Here is a 15875-nt window from a genome sequence, read left to right on the forward strand (position 1 = left end):
GAAACTTAATTGGGAAGGGGGTGGTTTAGGGAAGACTCGAAAGTGACAATGGAGCTATCAAGTTCAAGAAGGAGTTAGTTGGGGAGGGGGCTGCAGGAAGAAGTGCATGCCTGGCGGCAGGAACAGCATGTGTCCCAGTAGTTCAGGGTGGGGGGCCCGGGCTGGTGAGAAAGGGCAATGGAGAAGGAAGCAGAGGAGACCGTGCAGACACTGCAAGTGCTAGAAACCCGATCCACGCTGGCTTCAGAGGGTGGAGGGGAGGTTCTTCTTGGCTTCCATAATAGAAATGTCCAGGGACCTACCGACTTCAGATTCAACGCAAACGCATCTGGGCCTGGTCTGTATCCCTCCCTCTCACTTCTCTCAGCATCTTCCTTAGGCGGTTCCCCTCCTGGCATTCCAAGAGCTGCAGCATCAGCAGGAGAGAGTGAGCCTACTTCCACTGTCCTGGCACAGGGATGGAGAAGATGTTTCGTGGGTTCCGATTGGCTCAGTAGCCTATCTTTGGAACGAATCAGCGAACGGAGAGGGATGAACTGCTCTGATTAGCCAGATCCAGTCACATGCCAACATGTGACGCGCGGAATCTACGCCAGCCGCAGCAGAGGGGTGGGGGTTGTGATCAGAGTTAGATCCCAGCGCAGAAGGACGTGAGCCCAGCCGAAGTACCGCAGAAGAGGAATCAATTTTGGTATGCAGATAATCACTGGCCTGTGTATCCCTGTAAAGTTGTCAGGCAAACGAAATGTTTCAAACGACTCCATTTCACGAAGTCTCAACTAATTTATGATTCGTTAGTTGAGATGTTTGTATTCTTCCTTTCTAAAATAAGATGTTGGACTGTAAAGACTCTAGCTAGCTCTACAACCTCTGATGAATGATTTCATGCCTCATTATTGTCAAAACTCCAAAGCAGAATTGGAGAGATGATGTGGTATAGGGATTCGGTAAGTGAAGATTGGTGCAAAGCCTCTTGGGTCGAAATTCTGTCCATTGCTTTGTCATTGGAAAAGTTATTTAACGTCATCATCTCAGTTCCCACAACTATTAAAATGCAGAGGATAACAACACCTACCTTATGCTCTTGTGAGGATTAAGTAAGTTACCGTTAATACATGTAAAGCGCTTAAAAGAGGACCCATGTGTTTGCTATTATTATGTTATCCATACAATAGAGAGTAAACATTACCTAAGTTATAAAGAACTTAGGCAATGGATACCAAAAGCATTATAATAATTTTATAATAAAAGAAAAAGCTCACGCCGGTAACCGCAGCACTTTGGGAGGCCGAGGCGGTCGGATCACTTGACGTCAGGAGTTTGAGAACAGCCTGGCCAACATGGTGAAACCCTGTCTCTACTAAAAATACAAAAAATTAGCCGGGCGTGGTGGCGCACACCTGTAATCCCAGCTACTCGGGAAGCTGAGACAGGAGAATCGCTTGAACGCAGGAGACGAAGTTTGCAGTGAACTGAGATCGTGCCAATGCACTCCATCCAGCCTGGACAACAGAGTGAAACTCCGTCTCAAAACAAAAAACAAACAAACCAAAAACATTTATAATAAATGTGTAATCATTTATTATACACCCAGAACTGTGCTAAGAGCACTGTGTTGTCTTTTTTTTTTTTTTTTTTTTGAGATGGAGTCTTGCTCTGTCTCCCAGGCTGGAGTGCAGTGGCATGATCTCAGCTCACTGCAACCTCTGCCTCCAGGGTTCGAGCGATTCTCCTGCCTCAGCCTCCTGAGTAGTTGGGATTACAGGCCCGCGCCACCACGCCCGGCTAATATTTTTTGTATTTTTAGTAGAGACTGAAATTCACCATGTTGGTCAGCCTGGTCTCGAACTCTTGACCTCGTGATCCGCCTGCCTCAGCCTCACAAAGTGCTGGAATTACAGGCGTGAACCACCGTGCCTGGCCGTGTTGTCTCATTTAATCCTCACAACAGTCTTGTGGAATGGGTGCTGCTATCATGCTTGTTTTTCAGATAAGGAAACAAGCTCAGAGAGGTGAAATGACTTGTCCAAGGTTACAGGCCAGTGGAGGCTTGAACCCAGGTATTTGTAATTCCAAATGTCATACTCTGTCCACACTCCTTGTCACCTGCCTGGGCTGTCACAATTGGTGTGGGGCTCGCAGCTCTCCAGGGACCAGAACAGGCGCATCCCCGCCCACCGCCCCGCCCATCGTGCCAGCCCGACTCCACCCCTGTGGCTACGCCCACTGCCGCGCGCCTTCCCCATGGGTGGGCCACGCCCACAATCCCAGCCAGATGCCTCCACTGTCCGGGCTCTAGCCCCGCCCCCGCCCCGCCCACCGGCCTCGCAGTCGCCGCGGACGCCGATCTTGTGCATGGAGTCGCCATTTTGCTCTTAGAGACACCGCCAGGAGACCCAGCGCTTTCTTCCTTCTGCAGCCGAGGCTGCGGCGGGGCAGGGGCTGGGGTCGGGGCCAGGTAAGCGGGCGGGAGCCAGTGGCGAGCGGCGGCGAGGGCTGGCTGGCTCCAGCATTGCGGGGCGCAGGTGCACGGGGCGGGGAGCCGCGGCGCCGGCAGGCAGACGGGTCGGGGTCCTGGGGTGATGGCTGCTTGGGGGCTCACTGGGGCGACCTCGCGCCCGCGCGGCCCTTCCATTTTTCTCTCTCTTCTTCCTCTTCCGTCAGGGGTCGGCGGGGGCCGGGGCCGGGCGTCCGGTGTCTGGGCTCTCTCTGCTCCCTGAGGCGCCACTGGGGAGTCGAACCCTGACGATGGGACCTGTGGTGAGCAGCTCTGAAAGCAAGCCCAGACCCAGCCATTCTCCGTCCCTAACCTGACACGGAGCCCGTGATTTTAATTTACCTGATTTTGCTCGTCACGAATATATCTCTCACCCCCTAAAGGATGATTTTGTCCAACTCAGAACTCACCCCAGCAGAGATTGAGGGGGAACCGTGATGAAATTTTAAAGTATTCTGCTTGATAATTTTTCTCTTACTTTAATGTTGGCTCCGTTTGAGTGTTTAGCTTTTGAAAGGGATATGAAAATGCGGAATGGGGCTTTGGGGCTTCAGGAGGTGTGATCTCTAGTGTTTAAAAAATTTAATTGCACAAATAGAAATAATTCACCCACATTATTGAACCCCACTAAAGTATACCCTTCTTGTCCATATTCCTTTCCTACTGCCCTGGTGTGTACCATTATTACTCAGTTGTGGTTTGAGCTCTTTCCACTTAAAGTCATTCATAGGTACTTTTGCGCGGTGTTGAATATTTATTGAATTTCTATTCTGTGTTTTCCTTAATTACTTTGTTATGGAACCTTTACACAGGTCTGGTGTACTTGCTGTTTAAAAAATCTTATGTTGACCATCATCACTGAGCATATAGCTTTTTCCTTATTTCCTTAGGATAATTACCAGAAGTGGAAATACCGAATCAAACTTCTGTGTTCTTTCTTTGGCACTATTATATAAATTGTTTTCCAAACAAGGCATGTTTACAATAGACATTTTTCAAAATCTGGGTATTTGCCCGATTTTGCTCTAGGTATGCAGAATTCAGCAGAGTGCCAAGTTGTTTTCTGTGTGGGTTGAGAGACAGGCTGTGCAGCCCAGTGTTGCACACGACTAACTACTACAAATCATGCTGAGACTGAGCTATTTCTGCTGCTTAGAGGGTTTGCAGCCTTGAGTAAGTTTCTTCATCTGGAAACCTAGCTTCCCCTGTCTAAAATGAGTCTCATTCTAGTACTTGCTTCACTGGGTTGTCATAAGCATTGTGAACACTCAGAAGATGTTAGGCATGAGTAAACAGTCTGTTGGAGAGGTAAGCAGAGCCTGGGATCATAGAGGAGTGGAAGAGTAATTTGGTTTAGAATTTGCCCTTCAAGTTCTCATCAATATTGATATTAAAGACAGATTTTCTTGGAGTGAGGCACATCACTAATAAACATGCATAATAAGGTGTTTTGTTTTGTTTTGTTTTATGCAGAGTCTTGCTCTGTCGTCCAGGCTGGAGTGCAGTGGCGCGATCTCGGCTCACTGCAACCTCTGCCTCCTGGGTTCAAGTGATTCTCCTGCCTCAGCCTCCTGAGTAGCTGGGATTACAGGTGCGTGCCACCACGCCCGGCTAATTTTTTGTATTTTTAGTAGAGACAGGGTTTCACCATGTTTGTCAGGTTGGTCTCGAACTCCTGACCTCGTGATCTGTCCGCCTGGGCCTCCCCAAGTGCTAGGATTACATGCATGAGCCACCATGCCCGGCCAATAAACGTAATACGTTTTTATGCTTTTTTATTTTTTGAGACAGAGTCTTGCTCTGTTGCCCAGGCTGGAGTGCAGTGGCGCGGTCTCCGCTCACTGCAACCACCACCTCCCGAGTTCAAGTGATTCTCCTGCCTCAGCCGCCCGAGTAGCTGGGGTTACAGGTGCATGCCACCACACCCAGCTCATTTTTGTATTTTTTAGTAGCGGTTTCGCCATGTTGGCCAGGCTGGTCTTGAACTCCTGACCTCAGGTGATCCACCCGCCTTGGCCTCCCAAAGTGCTGGGATTACAGGTGTGAGGCACTGCGCCTGGCCGGTTTTTATATGTTATGATGCCTTTTAGTTCATCTTTCAATTTCATTTGTTAATCATTGTGACTCATTGAGGTCAGGCATCATTCAGCAATCGTTAGTTTAGCCTCTACTGTGTGGCAGCTGCACAGGGTATACAGCAGAGAATATCATGGTAAAAAAAAAAATCTCTGCTACCTGGACCTTAAATTCTGATGGGGAAAGCTTTTTACCAAGGTTATATCTCTGTTGTCTGGAAGGTAAAGGCTGAGGCCCAGCAAGGACAAGTGATGTCCACACAGCCTAGTAACTGGAAGGCAAACCCAACTCTTCACACTCCTACTTCAGCCATCTTTAAGTAGAAGGTATTTATACAGTAGATGCTTTAGAGGGAAGACAACACACTTCCATGTGAGTCTTCCTCATCTGAAATGTGGGTGAGTGGTTTTGAAATGACTGCTAGTCTGTCCAAAGGAAATGATCTCTCAGTGTGGCTACTTCATTCATGAGTCTTAACAGATTCTCAAATCTTATTCAGAAGAAGAGTGTGATTTGCTCTTTAAAAGGTGCTAAGATTCTCTGAAAACGGTGTGTTTTCGTACATGTTATAAATAATTCTCACACATTCTAGAGTAAATTTAGAATAAACATAAAGCAGTTATAGCTCATGGGGAAAATAAGGGAATGTTCTCATTTCACACTAAAACCTTGTGCTAACAAGCCTCCTGCCAACCTCATCCTGATGATTATCATGTTTTTGAGGGTAGTCTTTATAACTCTTTTCTGGAAACTTGGTAAAGAACACAGTCTTCATTACCTACAGGAGAAAGGAGAACTAAAACTACAAACAGGCCTTATGGCTGGATGCAGTGGCTCACGCCTATAATCCTAGCACTTTAGGAGGCCAAGGCGGGTGGATTACCTGAGGTCGGGAGTTTGAGACCAGCCTGACCAACATGGAGAAACCCTGTCTCTACTAAAAATACAAAATTAGATGGGCGTGGTGGCGCATGCTGCTCAGGAGGCTGAGGCAGAACTGCTTCAACCAGGGAGGTGGAGGTTGTAGTGAGCCGAAATTGCGCCATTGCACTCCAGCCTGGGCAACAAGAGTGAAACTCCATCTTAAAAAAAAAAGAAGAAAAGAAAAAGAAACAGCCCTTATGTTTGAATAACTTGTGAAATGAATAGTCACAAAACATGACTATGTTGATAGTCATTTCCAAATGGATGCTCCCCAGTCTACCCCACCAATGTCATTTTGAGGGTGGTCTTCGGTAAGGAGTCTATATAGAACCCTATATCTGAAGCCTAGAACGTCAGAGACCATATGCAGGATGTTGCAGGCCATTTTAAACCATGAGAGATAAGACTTCAGGAAATATCCTGGAAAAAGTACACAAATGCAGGAGAGCTATCTTGAAATAATTTGCAGGCTGTCCTGTGGAAAAGGAATTTGATGTTTCCCATAAATCTCTAAGGAGAGGCTAAGAACCACTGGGCAGAAGCTACAAGGAGAGGAATCTCCGCATGTTCTTTTTTTTGTTTGGTTGGTTTTTTTTTGAGACAGAGTCTTGCTCTGTCACCCAGGCTGGAGTGCAGTAGTGCAATCTCCGCTCACTGCAACCTCCACTTCCCAGGTTCAAGCAATTCACCTGCCTCGGCCTCCTGAGTAGCTGGGACTACAGGCGTATGCCACCAGGCCTAGCTAATTTTTGCATTTTTAGTAGAAATGAGGTTTCACCATACTGGCCAGACTGGTCTTGAACTTCTGACCAGGTAATCTGCCTGCCTCGCCCTCCCAAAGTGCTGGAATTATAGGCGTGAGCCACTGCACCCGGCCACAGCATGTTCTAAGGAAGAATCTGGAATGATGGGCCCTCAGCGGATGTGGGCATCAGACCCTGGGGCTGTTCAAGCTTCTGTTGAGTGGTTCCTTGGCAGGATTCCTACAGATGGGCTTTGAACAAAAGATTTAGGAGGAATGGGCTGAACTACCACTAAGATCTCTTCCCACCTCTAAAATGCTTTCATTCTAAGTATTCCGACTCCTATCAGGAATCCTGCTGTACTTTAAGGAGCTTCTTATTTGAAGGTTGGGGGGTGTAAAAAAAAATGCCCCTCCCCCCATGTCTATTACTGTACTTACATGGTAGATAATCAAGATATTAGAAGTCAGTTCATAGATAGCATGTCCGATATGCAGGGCACTGTGTTAAGTGCCTGGCAGAAATTTTACAGTCACCTGTGGGGTCAGTTTTCAGTTTTTTGGATGGCAGAACTGAGGCTAAGAAATTTCGAGTATCAGATAACTTATGCAAGTCCTCACTGTGAGTTTGGAGGAAGTAGTTCAAGATGCAAACATGAGTTTGACTCCAAATCCTGTATTTACAACTGCAGGAAGATTAGTTTGTTTTTGTTTCCTTTCCTGGACCTGTAACACCCTATTTTTTATGTGTTTATTTATTTATTTATTTGAGACCAGGTCTCCCATCTTCTAGGCAGTACAGTAAAGTGGTGCAATCATGGCTCATGGCAGCCCTGACCATCTGGGCTCAAGTGCTCTTGCCGCCTCATTTTTTGATTTTTTTTATAGAGATTAGGTCTCACTATGTAGCCGAGGCTGGTCTCAAACTCTTGGGCTCAAGCAATCAGCCCACCTTGGCCTCACAAAGTGCTGGGATTAGCGGTGTGAGTTGCTGTGCCTAGCCATACCTTTTGTTCTTAAACACAGATGTTGATTGGTTGAGAGATGGCTTTAGAAGTATTTAAGATCCCTTCCAGAATGTTGATGATTAAATGTATTATTTCTTTCATTTATACCAGCCACTCTGCTAGTAGCCTTTGCAGATGCTACATTGTCCTGTAAAAGGCGTTAGCAAACTTTTTCTGTAAAAGACCAGATAATAAATATTTTAGGCTTTGTGGGGCATACTCAGTGCTATTGTTGTTATCTAGAGGCAATTTGTAAACAAATGAGTGTGTCTGTGTTACAGCCTGTGTTACAGAAATAGGCTTTTGAGGGACCTGATTTGGCCTGTAGGCTGTAATTTGCTGATCTCTACCCCAAAGCCGCTTCTTTAGTAGATACCACTGTCCACCTTGGTCACTTTAGGGCTTTGGTTAGTTGTGTATACATTTCTGTTTATAAGCCATAGACAAATTTAAGGTAAATTGCATTGTAGTCTGTCATATTTCCCATTGCAGATTCCTGGGTTTTGCCAGCTGGAATGCCTCTGCAGGAAGTGCTAGTGGGACTGTGCAAAATAGGTCTTTTATAATTTCTTCTTGTGTTCTGTTGTTGTTGTTGTTGTTTGTTTGTTTGTTTTGGATACTGGGTCTCTGTCTGTCCCCCAGGCTGGAGTGCAGTGGTGTGAACACAGCTCACAGCTTTGGCCTCCAGGGCTCAAGTCATACTCCCACTTCAGCCTCCCAAGTAGGTGAGATAATAGGCATGCACTACCATGCTTGGCTAATTTTAAAATTTTTGTAGAGGTAGTAATGTGTCACCACATTACCCAGGCTGGTTGCAAACTCTTGGGCTTAAGTTATCCTCTGGCCTTGGCTTCCCAAAGTGCTGGGGATACAGGCATGAGCCACTGTGCCTGGCCAAGTCTGTATCTTCTAACCCAGATTGCCAATACAGACTGGTTAGTGAAAAAGCAAATTGTAGATACAGTTGCACAATGACATCGTTTTGTGTTTAAAACATTATATTTATACACACACACACACACGTGTATATATATATATTTTTTTAAATAATTAATTTTTCTTTTTTTGAGACAGAGTCTTACTCTGTTGCCCAGGCTGGAGTGCAATGGCGCAATCTCGGCTCACTGCAACCTCTGCCTCCTGGGTTCAAGCGATTCTCCTGCCTCAGCCTCACGAGTAGATGGGATTATAAGCATGTACCACCACGCCTGGCTTATTTATTTATTTATTGTATTTTTAGTAGAGATGGGGTTTTGCCATGTTGGTCAGGCTGGTCTCGAACTCCTGGCCTCAAGTGATCTGCCTGCCTTGGCCTCCCAAAGTGCTAGGATTACAGGCATGAGCCACTGTGCCTGGCCTTTTTTTTTTTATATGGAGTTTTGCCCTCTTTGCCCAGGCTGGAGTGCAATGGTGCAATTTCGGCTCACTGCAACCTCTGCCTCCTGGATTCAAGTGATTCTCCTGCCTCAGCCTCATGAGTAGCTGGGATTACAGGCAGGTACCCCCATGCCTGGCTTATTTTTATTTTTATTTTTTGTATTTTTAGTAGAGCTGGAGCTTCGCCATGTTGGTCAGGCTGGTCTCGAACTCCTGTCCTCAAGTGGTCTGCCGCCTTGGTCTCCCAAAGTGCTAGGATTACAGGCATGAGCCGCTGTGCCCGGCCATATATATTTTTTATGGAGGTCACATGTATAAATGCATAGAAAAGGTCTGATGTCCCTACTAAACTGATAAGAACCCTCACTTCTGGGGAGGACCCGGGATCGAGGCTGGTGACTTTATCCTTAACTATCATGTTTCAGGTTTTTTTGGGGGGATGGAGTCTCGCTCTGTCATGCAGGCTGGAGTGCAGTGATGCAATCTCGGCTCACTTCAACCTCTGCCTCCTGAGTTCAAGCAATTCTCAAGCCTCAGCCCCCAGAGTAGCTGGGACTACAGGCACCCGCCACCATGCCAAGCTCATTTTTGTATTTTTAGTAGAGACAGGTTTCATCCTACTGTCCAGGCTGTTCTCGAACTCCTGATCTTGTGATCCGCCTGCCTTGGCCTCCCAAAGTGCTGGGATTACAGGTGTGAGCCACCGTGCCCAGCCATGTTTCAGGTGTTTATAGGGAGCATGTGTTTGTGTTTTGTATAATTAACATTTGAGACTAATGAGGCCGGGTGCGGTGGCTCACGCCTGTAGTCAATCCCAGCACTTTGGGAGGCCGAGGCGGGCGGATCACGAGGTCAGGAGATCAAGACCATCCTGGCTAACATGGTGAAACCCTGTCTCTACTAAAAATACAAAAAAATTAGCCAGGCATGATGGGGGGCGCCTGTAGTCCCAGCTACTCAGGAGGTTGAGGCAGAAGAATGGTGTGAACCTGGGAGGCAGAGCTTGCAATGAGCCGAGATCGCGCCACTGCACTCCAGCCTGGGCGACAGAACAACTCTGTCTCAAAAAAAAAAAAAAACAAAAGATGAAAAAGATTAGCTTAGTTTCAGCTCATTGATGATCTCCACCAGCCTTCCCAGAGGTCCCAGGTGAACATACAACTGTGGAAATGCAGTGAGCTTGCTGAGAAAGGGCCTCCCTGCCCACAGCCTGCTGGGTTGTTGCTGTTCCTCCCATCTAGCACCTCCACTACGTGATGAGGACACTCAGCACTGATGACTTCTTTTTTGATTTATGAGACAGAGTCTTGCTCTGTTGCCAGGCTCTAGTGCAGTGGCATGATCTCAGCTCACTGCAACCTGTGCCTCCCAGGTTCATGTCATTCTCCTGCGTCAGCCTCCCAAGTAGCTGGGACTGCAGGTGCGTGCCACCACGCCCAGCTATTTTTTGTATTTTTAGTACAGACAGGGTTTCACCATGTTGGCCAGGGTGGTCTCAATCTCTTGATCTTGTGATCCACCTGCCTTGGCTTCCCAAAGTGCTAAGATTACAGGCGTGAACCACTGCACCTGGCCAGCAGTGATGACTTCTAAGCCAGGGACCTTTTTATTTGTGGCCCACTGCCTGTCATTTAGGTGGTCACTTAAATGTCCTTCTAACTAGAAAATGATTTTCTAGTCAGCCCGTGTTCCACTTGAGGAAAATAAAGATGAGAGGTCAGTTTTAGACATGACACAGGGCAGCTGAAAGGCCGGGAAAGGTTTTGTGGTAAACAAGGATTACAGGAAAAGCTGGGAGTAGATGGGTCATTTATTCTTTGTTTAAGGATTAATCAGTCCTTGTTCTCGCTAATGGCTCTGCCATTTTTCTGTGTGTTAATCCAGGAGGAATTTTGTTGTCAGAGAATAAAAGGAGGTTGTCCATAATTGACTTTAAGCAGCAATCAGTAAAACATTGAGCTCTTCAGCTCCGCCTTTCTTGTAAGTTTATCATTTCTTCTCAGTAGTTGTGAACATCACGTGATAATGTATTTCCATAAATTTGGGACCCTGAAATCCAAGTGAACTTTCTGTTTGTCCGTATATATCTAATATTTTAAAAATACTATTAGGATAGAAACTGATTTCTTTCAGCTGAAGTCATTTCCTTTTAAAAAAGTTCATTCAGGTGTATTTCATATCATATGGCAGTTTTTAATATGTGTTATATCCTTCTAGGCTCTGGAAATTGGAAAACCAAGAAGGTTTTGATGTTTTGTGTGACGCCACCTGAATTAGAAACCAAGATGAACATAACCAAAGGTGGTCTGGTGTTGTTTTCAGCAAACTCAAATTCATCATGTATGGAGCTCTCAAAGAAAATTGCAGAGTGAGTTATAATTGTACCATTAAAATCTATATTCATTATGTAATGCTTTAAATTTGATAATCAGACTGGCGGTGATTGTTAAACATGAAAGCAGATATTTTATAATTATATGTGTATCTTTTTTCATCATGCAAGATGTTCATGTAACATGTCTCATCTGTATTAAGGGCTATTCTTTTTATAAACTATCCCATCTCCCTACATATTCTTTCAGCAGACATTTATTGAGTGCCTTATAAGTGCCAGGAATTGTGTTAGGTGCTATATATATATAAAATTTGAGTATAAATTTGAGTATAAAGCACTTTTTGAGTATATTTGAGTATAAAGCATTTTGGGGCCGGGTGCGTTGGCTCACGCCTGTAATCCCAGCACTTTGGGAGGCCAAGGCAGGTGGATCACGAGGTCAGGAGATTGAGACCATCCTGGTTAACATGGTGAAACCCCGCGTCTACTAAAAATACAAAAAATTGACTGGGCGTGGTGGCACACACCTGTAGTCGCAGCTATTTGGGAGGCTGAGGCAGGAGAATAGCTTGAATGTGGAAGGCTGGCAGTTAGCTGAGATTGCACCACTGCACTCAGCCTGGGCAACAGAGTGAGACTCCGTCTCAAAAAGAAAAAAAAAAAACATTGACATGTATATTATATGAAATAACTTATAGCTTATAGTTTAGTATAATTTTAGATATTTATTAAACAAATATTGTACCCCTACTGTGTACTAGACCTTGATCTAGATGTTGGGGATTATCAGTGAGTCAAGATCCATCCTTTTTATGAAATTGACATTTTAGTAGAAAGCCAAACAGAAATCAAGTCAACAAAACAAACAAGGTAATTTCAGATGAAGATCAATGCTATGAAGAAAACTCTGTGAAAGGAATGATGGGGCAGGTTGTTCTGCTTTAGCACGTGTGCTGAAGTGCCTTTAAACTGAGGGGATGGTATGTGAGTGGAGAAACCTGAATGAGCCACCCAATGAAGATCTGGAGGCAGAGCCCCCCAAGCAGAGGGGAGGGAAGATTCCAAGGCCCTGCAGCATGCAGGAGGGGTCCTTGGTGTGTCTCAGGAACGTGGGCTGGAGTGCAGAGTGTCCAAGGAAGATGGCTGGTGAGGCAGGCAGAGAGGGACTGCATAGTCCTTCCTGGGAAAACGTGGGGTTGGGGTGAGGGGCTAGGTAATGGATTGACGTAACAATTTAATATTGACTTTAAATTTTATAAGAAGAATAACTTTATTTTATTTTACTCATCAATTTACACGTCTCCTTAAATAGTAAAGATACTGGGTTTCTTCTATTACTTTTTCAGCTTTTTCCCCCTTTCTCTTCTCTAGGCGGCTGGGGGTGGAGATGGGCAAAGTGCAGGTTTACCAGGAACCTAACAGAGGTGAGCAATCTTGGGCATGTGGAACATTGACCTTTTTGTGGAATGTGGCATATTGGCTCAGTCCTTCATCCTTTACTATTGAAACAATTTGATTCAGTTGTACATTTCCATTAGCAAGAAGTCAGGCAGGCAAGGTAGAACAGAGTGGTTTTTTAGCTCTCACTAATACCAGCTAGATATGTAACCCTGGTGCAAGTCATTTCTGGGGCTTGAACTCCAGTTCTGAAACTTCATTCAGTAAAAGCTGCAGACATATTTGAACCAGCTGGTCAACTGAATGAACATGAGCTCAACCGTTGCTTAAATTTATGTCACCTTAGGCAAGACGAGTAAATCCTGTCACCTTAGACAGGATGAGTAAATCCTGTGTGACCGCAGTTTTAGTTAGTTATTCTTTACCTGCACCTAAGTTGCCTTGGGTTAGACTTCATAAAATATTGTTAAGAAATACTTTTTGCTGTTTGATACATGTCATTACATATTATCCCAAGTTGCAAAAAAAAAAAGTTATTTAATCTTTGTAGGGCTGGGTGTGGTGGCTCACACCTCTAATCCCAGCACTTTGGGAGGCCGAGGCAGGCAAATTCCTCGAGCTCAGGAGTTTGAGACCAGCCTGGGCAACATGGCAAAACACTATCTCTACTAAAAATACAAACATTGGCCAGGCGCGGTGGCTCAAGCCTGTAATCCCAGCACTTTGGGAGGCCAAGACGGGTGGATCATGAGGTCAGGAGATCGAGACCATCCTGGCTAACACTGTGAAACCCCATCTCTACTAAAAAATACAAAAAACTAGCCGGGCGAGGTGGCAGGCGCCTGTAGTCCCAGCTACTTGGGAGGCTGAGGCAGGATAATGGCGTAAACCTGGGAGGCGGAGCCTGCAGTGAGCTGAGATCCGGCCACTGCACTCCAGGCCGGGCGACAGAGCAAGACTCCGTCTCAAAAAAAAAAAAAAAAAAAAAATACAAACATTAGCTGGGAGTGGTGGTTTGCACTTGTAGTCCCAGCTACTAGGGAGGCTGAGGTGGTAGGAGCGCTTGAGCCCAGAAGGTAGAGGCTGCAGTGAGCCATGATCACACCACTGCACTCCAGCCTGGGTGACAAAGTGAGACCCTGTCTCAAAAATAAATAAATAAATAAAAAGTAATCATTGTAATTTCTTTAGCAATGGTGAATATTTAATATTATTTTAGGCCAGGTGCGGTGGCTCATGCCTGTAATCCCAGCACTTTGAGACGCCGAGGTGGGTGGATCACCTGAGGTCAGGAGTTCGTAGACCAGCCTGGCCAACATCGTGAAACCCTGTCTCTACTAAAAATACAAAAATCGGCCAGGCATGGTGGCAGACGCCTGTAATCCCAGCTACTCGGGAGGCTGAGGCAGGAGATTCGCTTGAGCTCAGGAGGTGGAGGTTGCAGTGAGCCAAGATTGCGCCATTGCACTCCAGCCTGGGGGACAAGTGCGAGACTTTGTCTCAAAAAAAAAAGAAAAAAATTTTAGCAGGACCATTGAACAGCTTGCATGGGCTTCAGAGTTACACACCTTATCCTTGACAAGTTATTTAACCTTTCTAAACTATGAATTAACTGTAAATTAGGGCTGTTTTGAGGATTAAGTGGGATAACTTGTGTGCCTAACAGCTTTTGGCACACAGTAGATGCTCAATAAATACTTATTCCTGTTCCTTTTCCACTAGAAGATTTAAAAGATATATGTGTGTGTATATATATATATATATATATTTTTTTTTTTTTTGGTAGAGCAAGGGTCTCATTATGTTGCCCAGGCTCATCTCAAACTCTTGGGCAAAAGCAATTCTCCCATTTCAGCCTCCCAAACTGCTAGGATTACAGGTGTGAGCCACCAGGCCTGGCCCCACTACAGGAGGCTTTGATAAAAAGGCAGAAGTTTTGCTGTTCCCATGTTTATCTCCATTACTGCCTCTTTCCTGTCTCCCAAGATCCCTGTGTGGCGTCAGTAGGGAAAAAGTATAATTAAACTCTGTAAGGAGAGTTTGGAGAAGATTCTTCCCCTAGAGGGAATTGAATAATGTTCTTTGGAGTCTAGGAGGGAAGGTGAAAGGGAGAGGCAGTGGCGTAAGACTCCAGGAGGTTGGTCCACTCTCCAGGTTTCTGAATAAAGGGTGGGAAAATACTTGGTGTTTATTGGGAAGGAAGGAAGTAGTATTTGTGGATTTCTTACTGTTACCAGATACTGAAAAACTGAGTTCAGGGGTTGACGTTAGGTATGAGGTCCAGTTTGAATCCAGATCTCCTGACTCTAAAGCTCATTTTCTTTTCTTTTCTTTTTTTTTTTTTTTTTGAGGCAGGGTCTTTTGTGTCACTCAGGCTGGAGTGCAGTGGCATGATCAGGGCTCACTGCAGCCTCTGCCTCCTGGGCTCAAGTGCTCCTCCCATCTTAGCCTCCTCAGTAGCTGGTACTACAGGTGGGCACCTTGCTGCCAGGCTAAGTTTTTTTTTTTTTTTTAAATATGGAGTCTTGCTGTGTCACCCAGGCTGGAGTGCGGTGGGGCAATCTCGGCTCACTGCCACCTCCACCTCCCAGGTTTGAGTGATTCTCCTGCCTCAGCCTCCCAAGTAGGTGGGCTTACAGTTATGTGCCACCATGCCCAACTAATTTTTTGTATTTTTAGTAGAGACGGGTTTCACCATGTTGGCCGGGTTGGTCTTGAACTTCGGACCTCAAATGATCTGTCCACCTCAGCTTCCCAAACTGTTTTCCTACATTTTTAATGAAAATGTTCAAACATATAAAAAAGTTGAAAGAATGGTATAGCAAACTGCCACCTAGCTTGAACAGTTAACATTTTGCCATATGAGTATGTATGTGGGGAACCATTTAAAATTAAGTTACAGGCCAGGTGTGGTGGCTCACACCTGTAAACCCAGCACGTTTGGATGTCGAGGCGGGTGGTTCTCTTGAGACCGGGAGGTCAAGACTGCAGTGAGCCTTGACTCACTGCACCATATTTGCACCACTGCAGTCTGGCCTAGGCAACAGGGCAAGATGTGTCTCAAAAAAAGAAAAAAAATGTAAGTTGCAGACAATCCTTGAATACTTGACCATGCATCCTCTAGGAATAATTACTTTCACCTAAATAAATATGATACCATTATCACATTTAAAGAAATTACAGGCAGGGCATGGTGGCTCACACCTGTCATCCCAGCACTTTGTGGGGTCAAGGTGGGCGGATCACTTGAGAACAGAAGTTCAAGACTAACCTGAGCAACATGGCAAAATGCCATCTCTACCAAAGATAAAGAAATTAGCCGAGGTTGGTGGTGCGTACCTGTAATCCTAGCTACTCAGGAGGCTGAGGCAGGAAGATCACTTGAGTTTAGCGTTTGGACAAACGGAGGCAAGATGGCGCAGTTCCGGGTTCTTCACGGTCAACTTTCCCACGCCGGGAAAGACACGGGTGGACTGCGCAGGCGCAACCCGACCTCCGACGGAGAAAAACCGGAACCCG

General features: G+C 45.6%; 1 protein-coding gene across 5 annotated transcripts in view; it reads left to right on the top strand.

The window, feature by feature from the left end:
• Positions 1-561: 561 nt before the first annotated feature.
• PRPSAP2 (phosphoribosyl pyrophosphate synthetase-associated protein 2) overlaps positions 562-15875 on the top strand; it is a 72222-nt gene continuing 56908 nt past the window's right edge. For 2 of the 5 annotated variants that reach the window (XM_011955001.1, XM_011954999.1), the window contains exons 1-3: positions 562-691; positions 10508-10603; positions 10841-10991. Coding sequence is in view for 3 of the 5 variants with exons in the window: in XM_011954999.1 (XP_011810389.1) it covers positions 10873-10991 (119 nt within the window). In the remaining 2 variants the exon portion in view is untranslated. Of the gene's footprint in view, positions 692-1990; positions 2061-2269; positions 2459-10507; positions 10604-10840; positions 10992-12329; positions 12383-15875 lie in introns of those variants that run through there. The other 3 variants (XM_011954997.1, XM_011954998.1, XM_011955000.1) reach the window with 3 other exon arrangements.

The sequence above is a fragment of the Colobus angolensis genome, unplaced genomic scaffold (genome assembly GCF_000951035.1).
Source record: "Colobus angolensis palliatus isolate OR3802 unplaced genomic scaffold, Cang.pa_1.0 Scaffold392, whole genome shotgun sequence".
Taxonomy (NCBI): Eukaryota; Metazoa; Chordata; class Mammalia; order Primates; family Cercopithecidae; genus Colobus; species Colobus angolensis.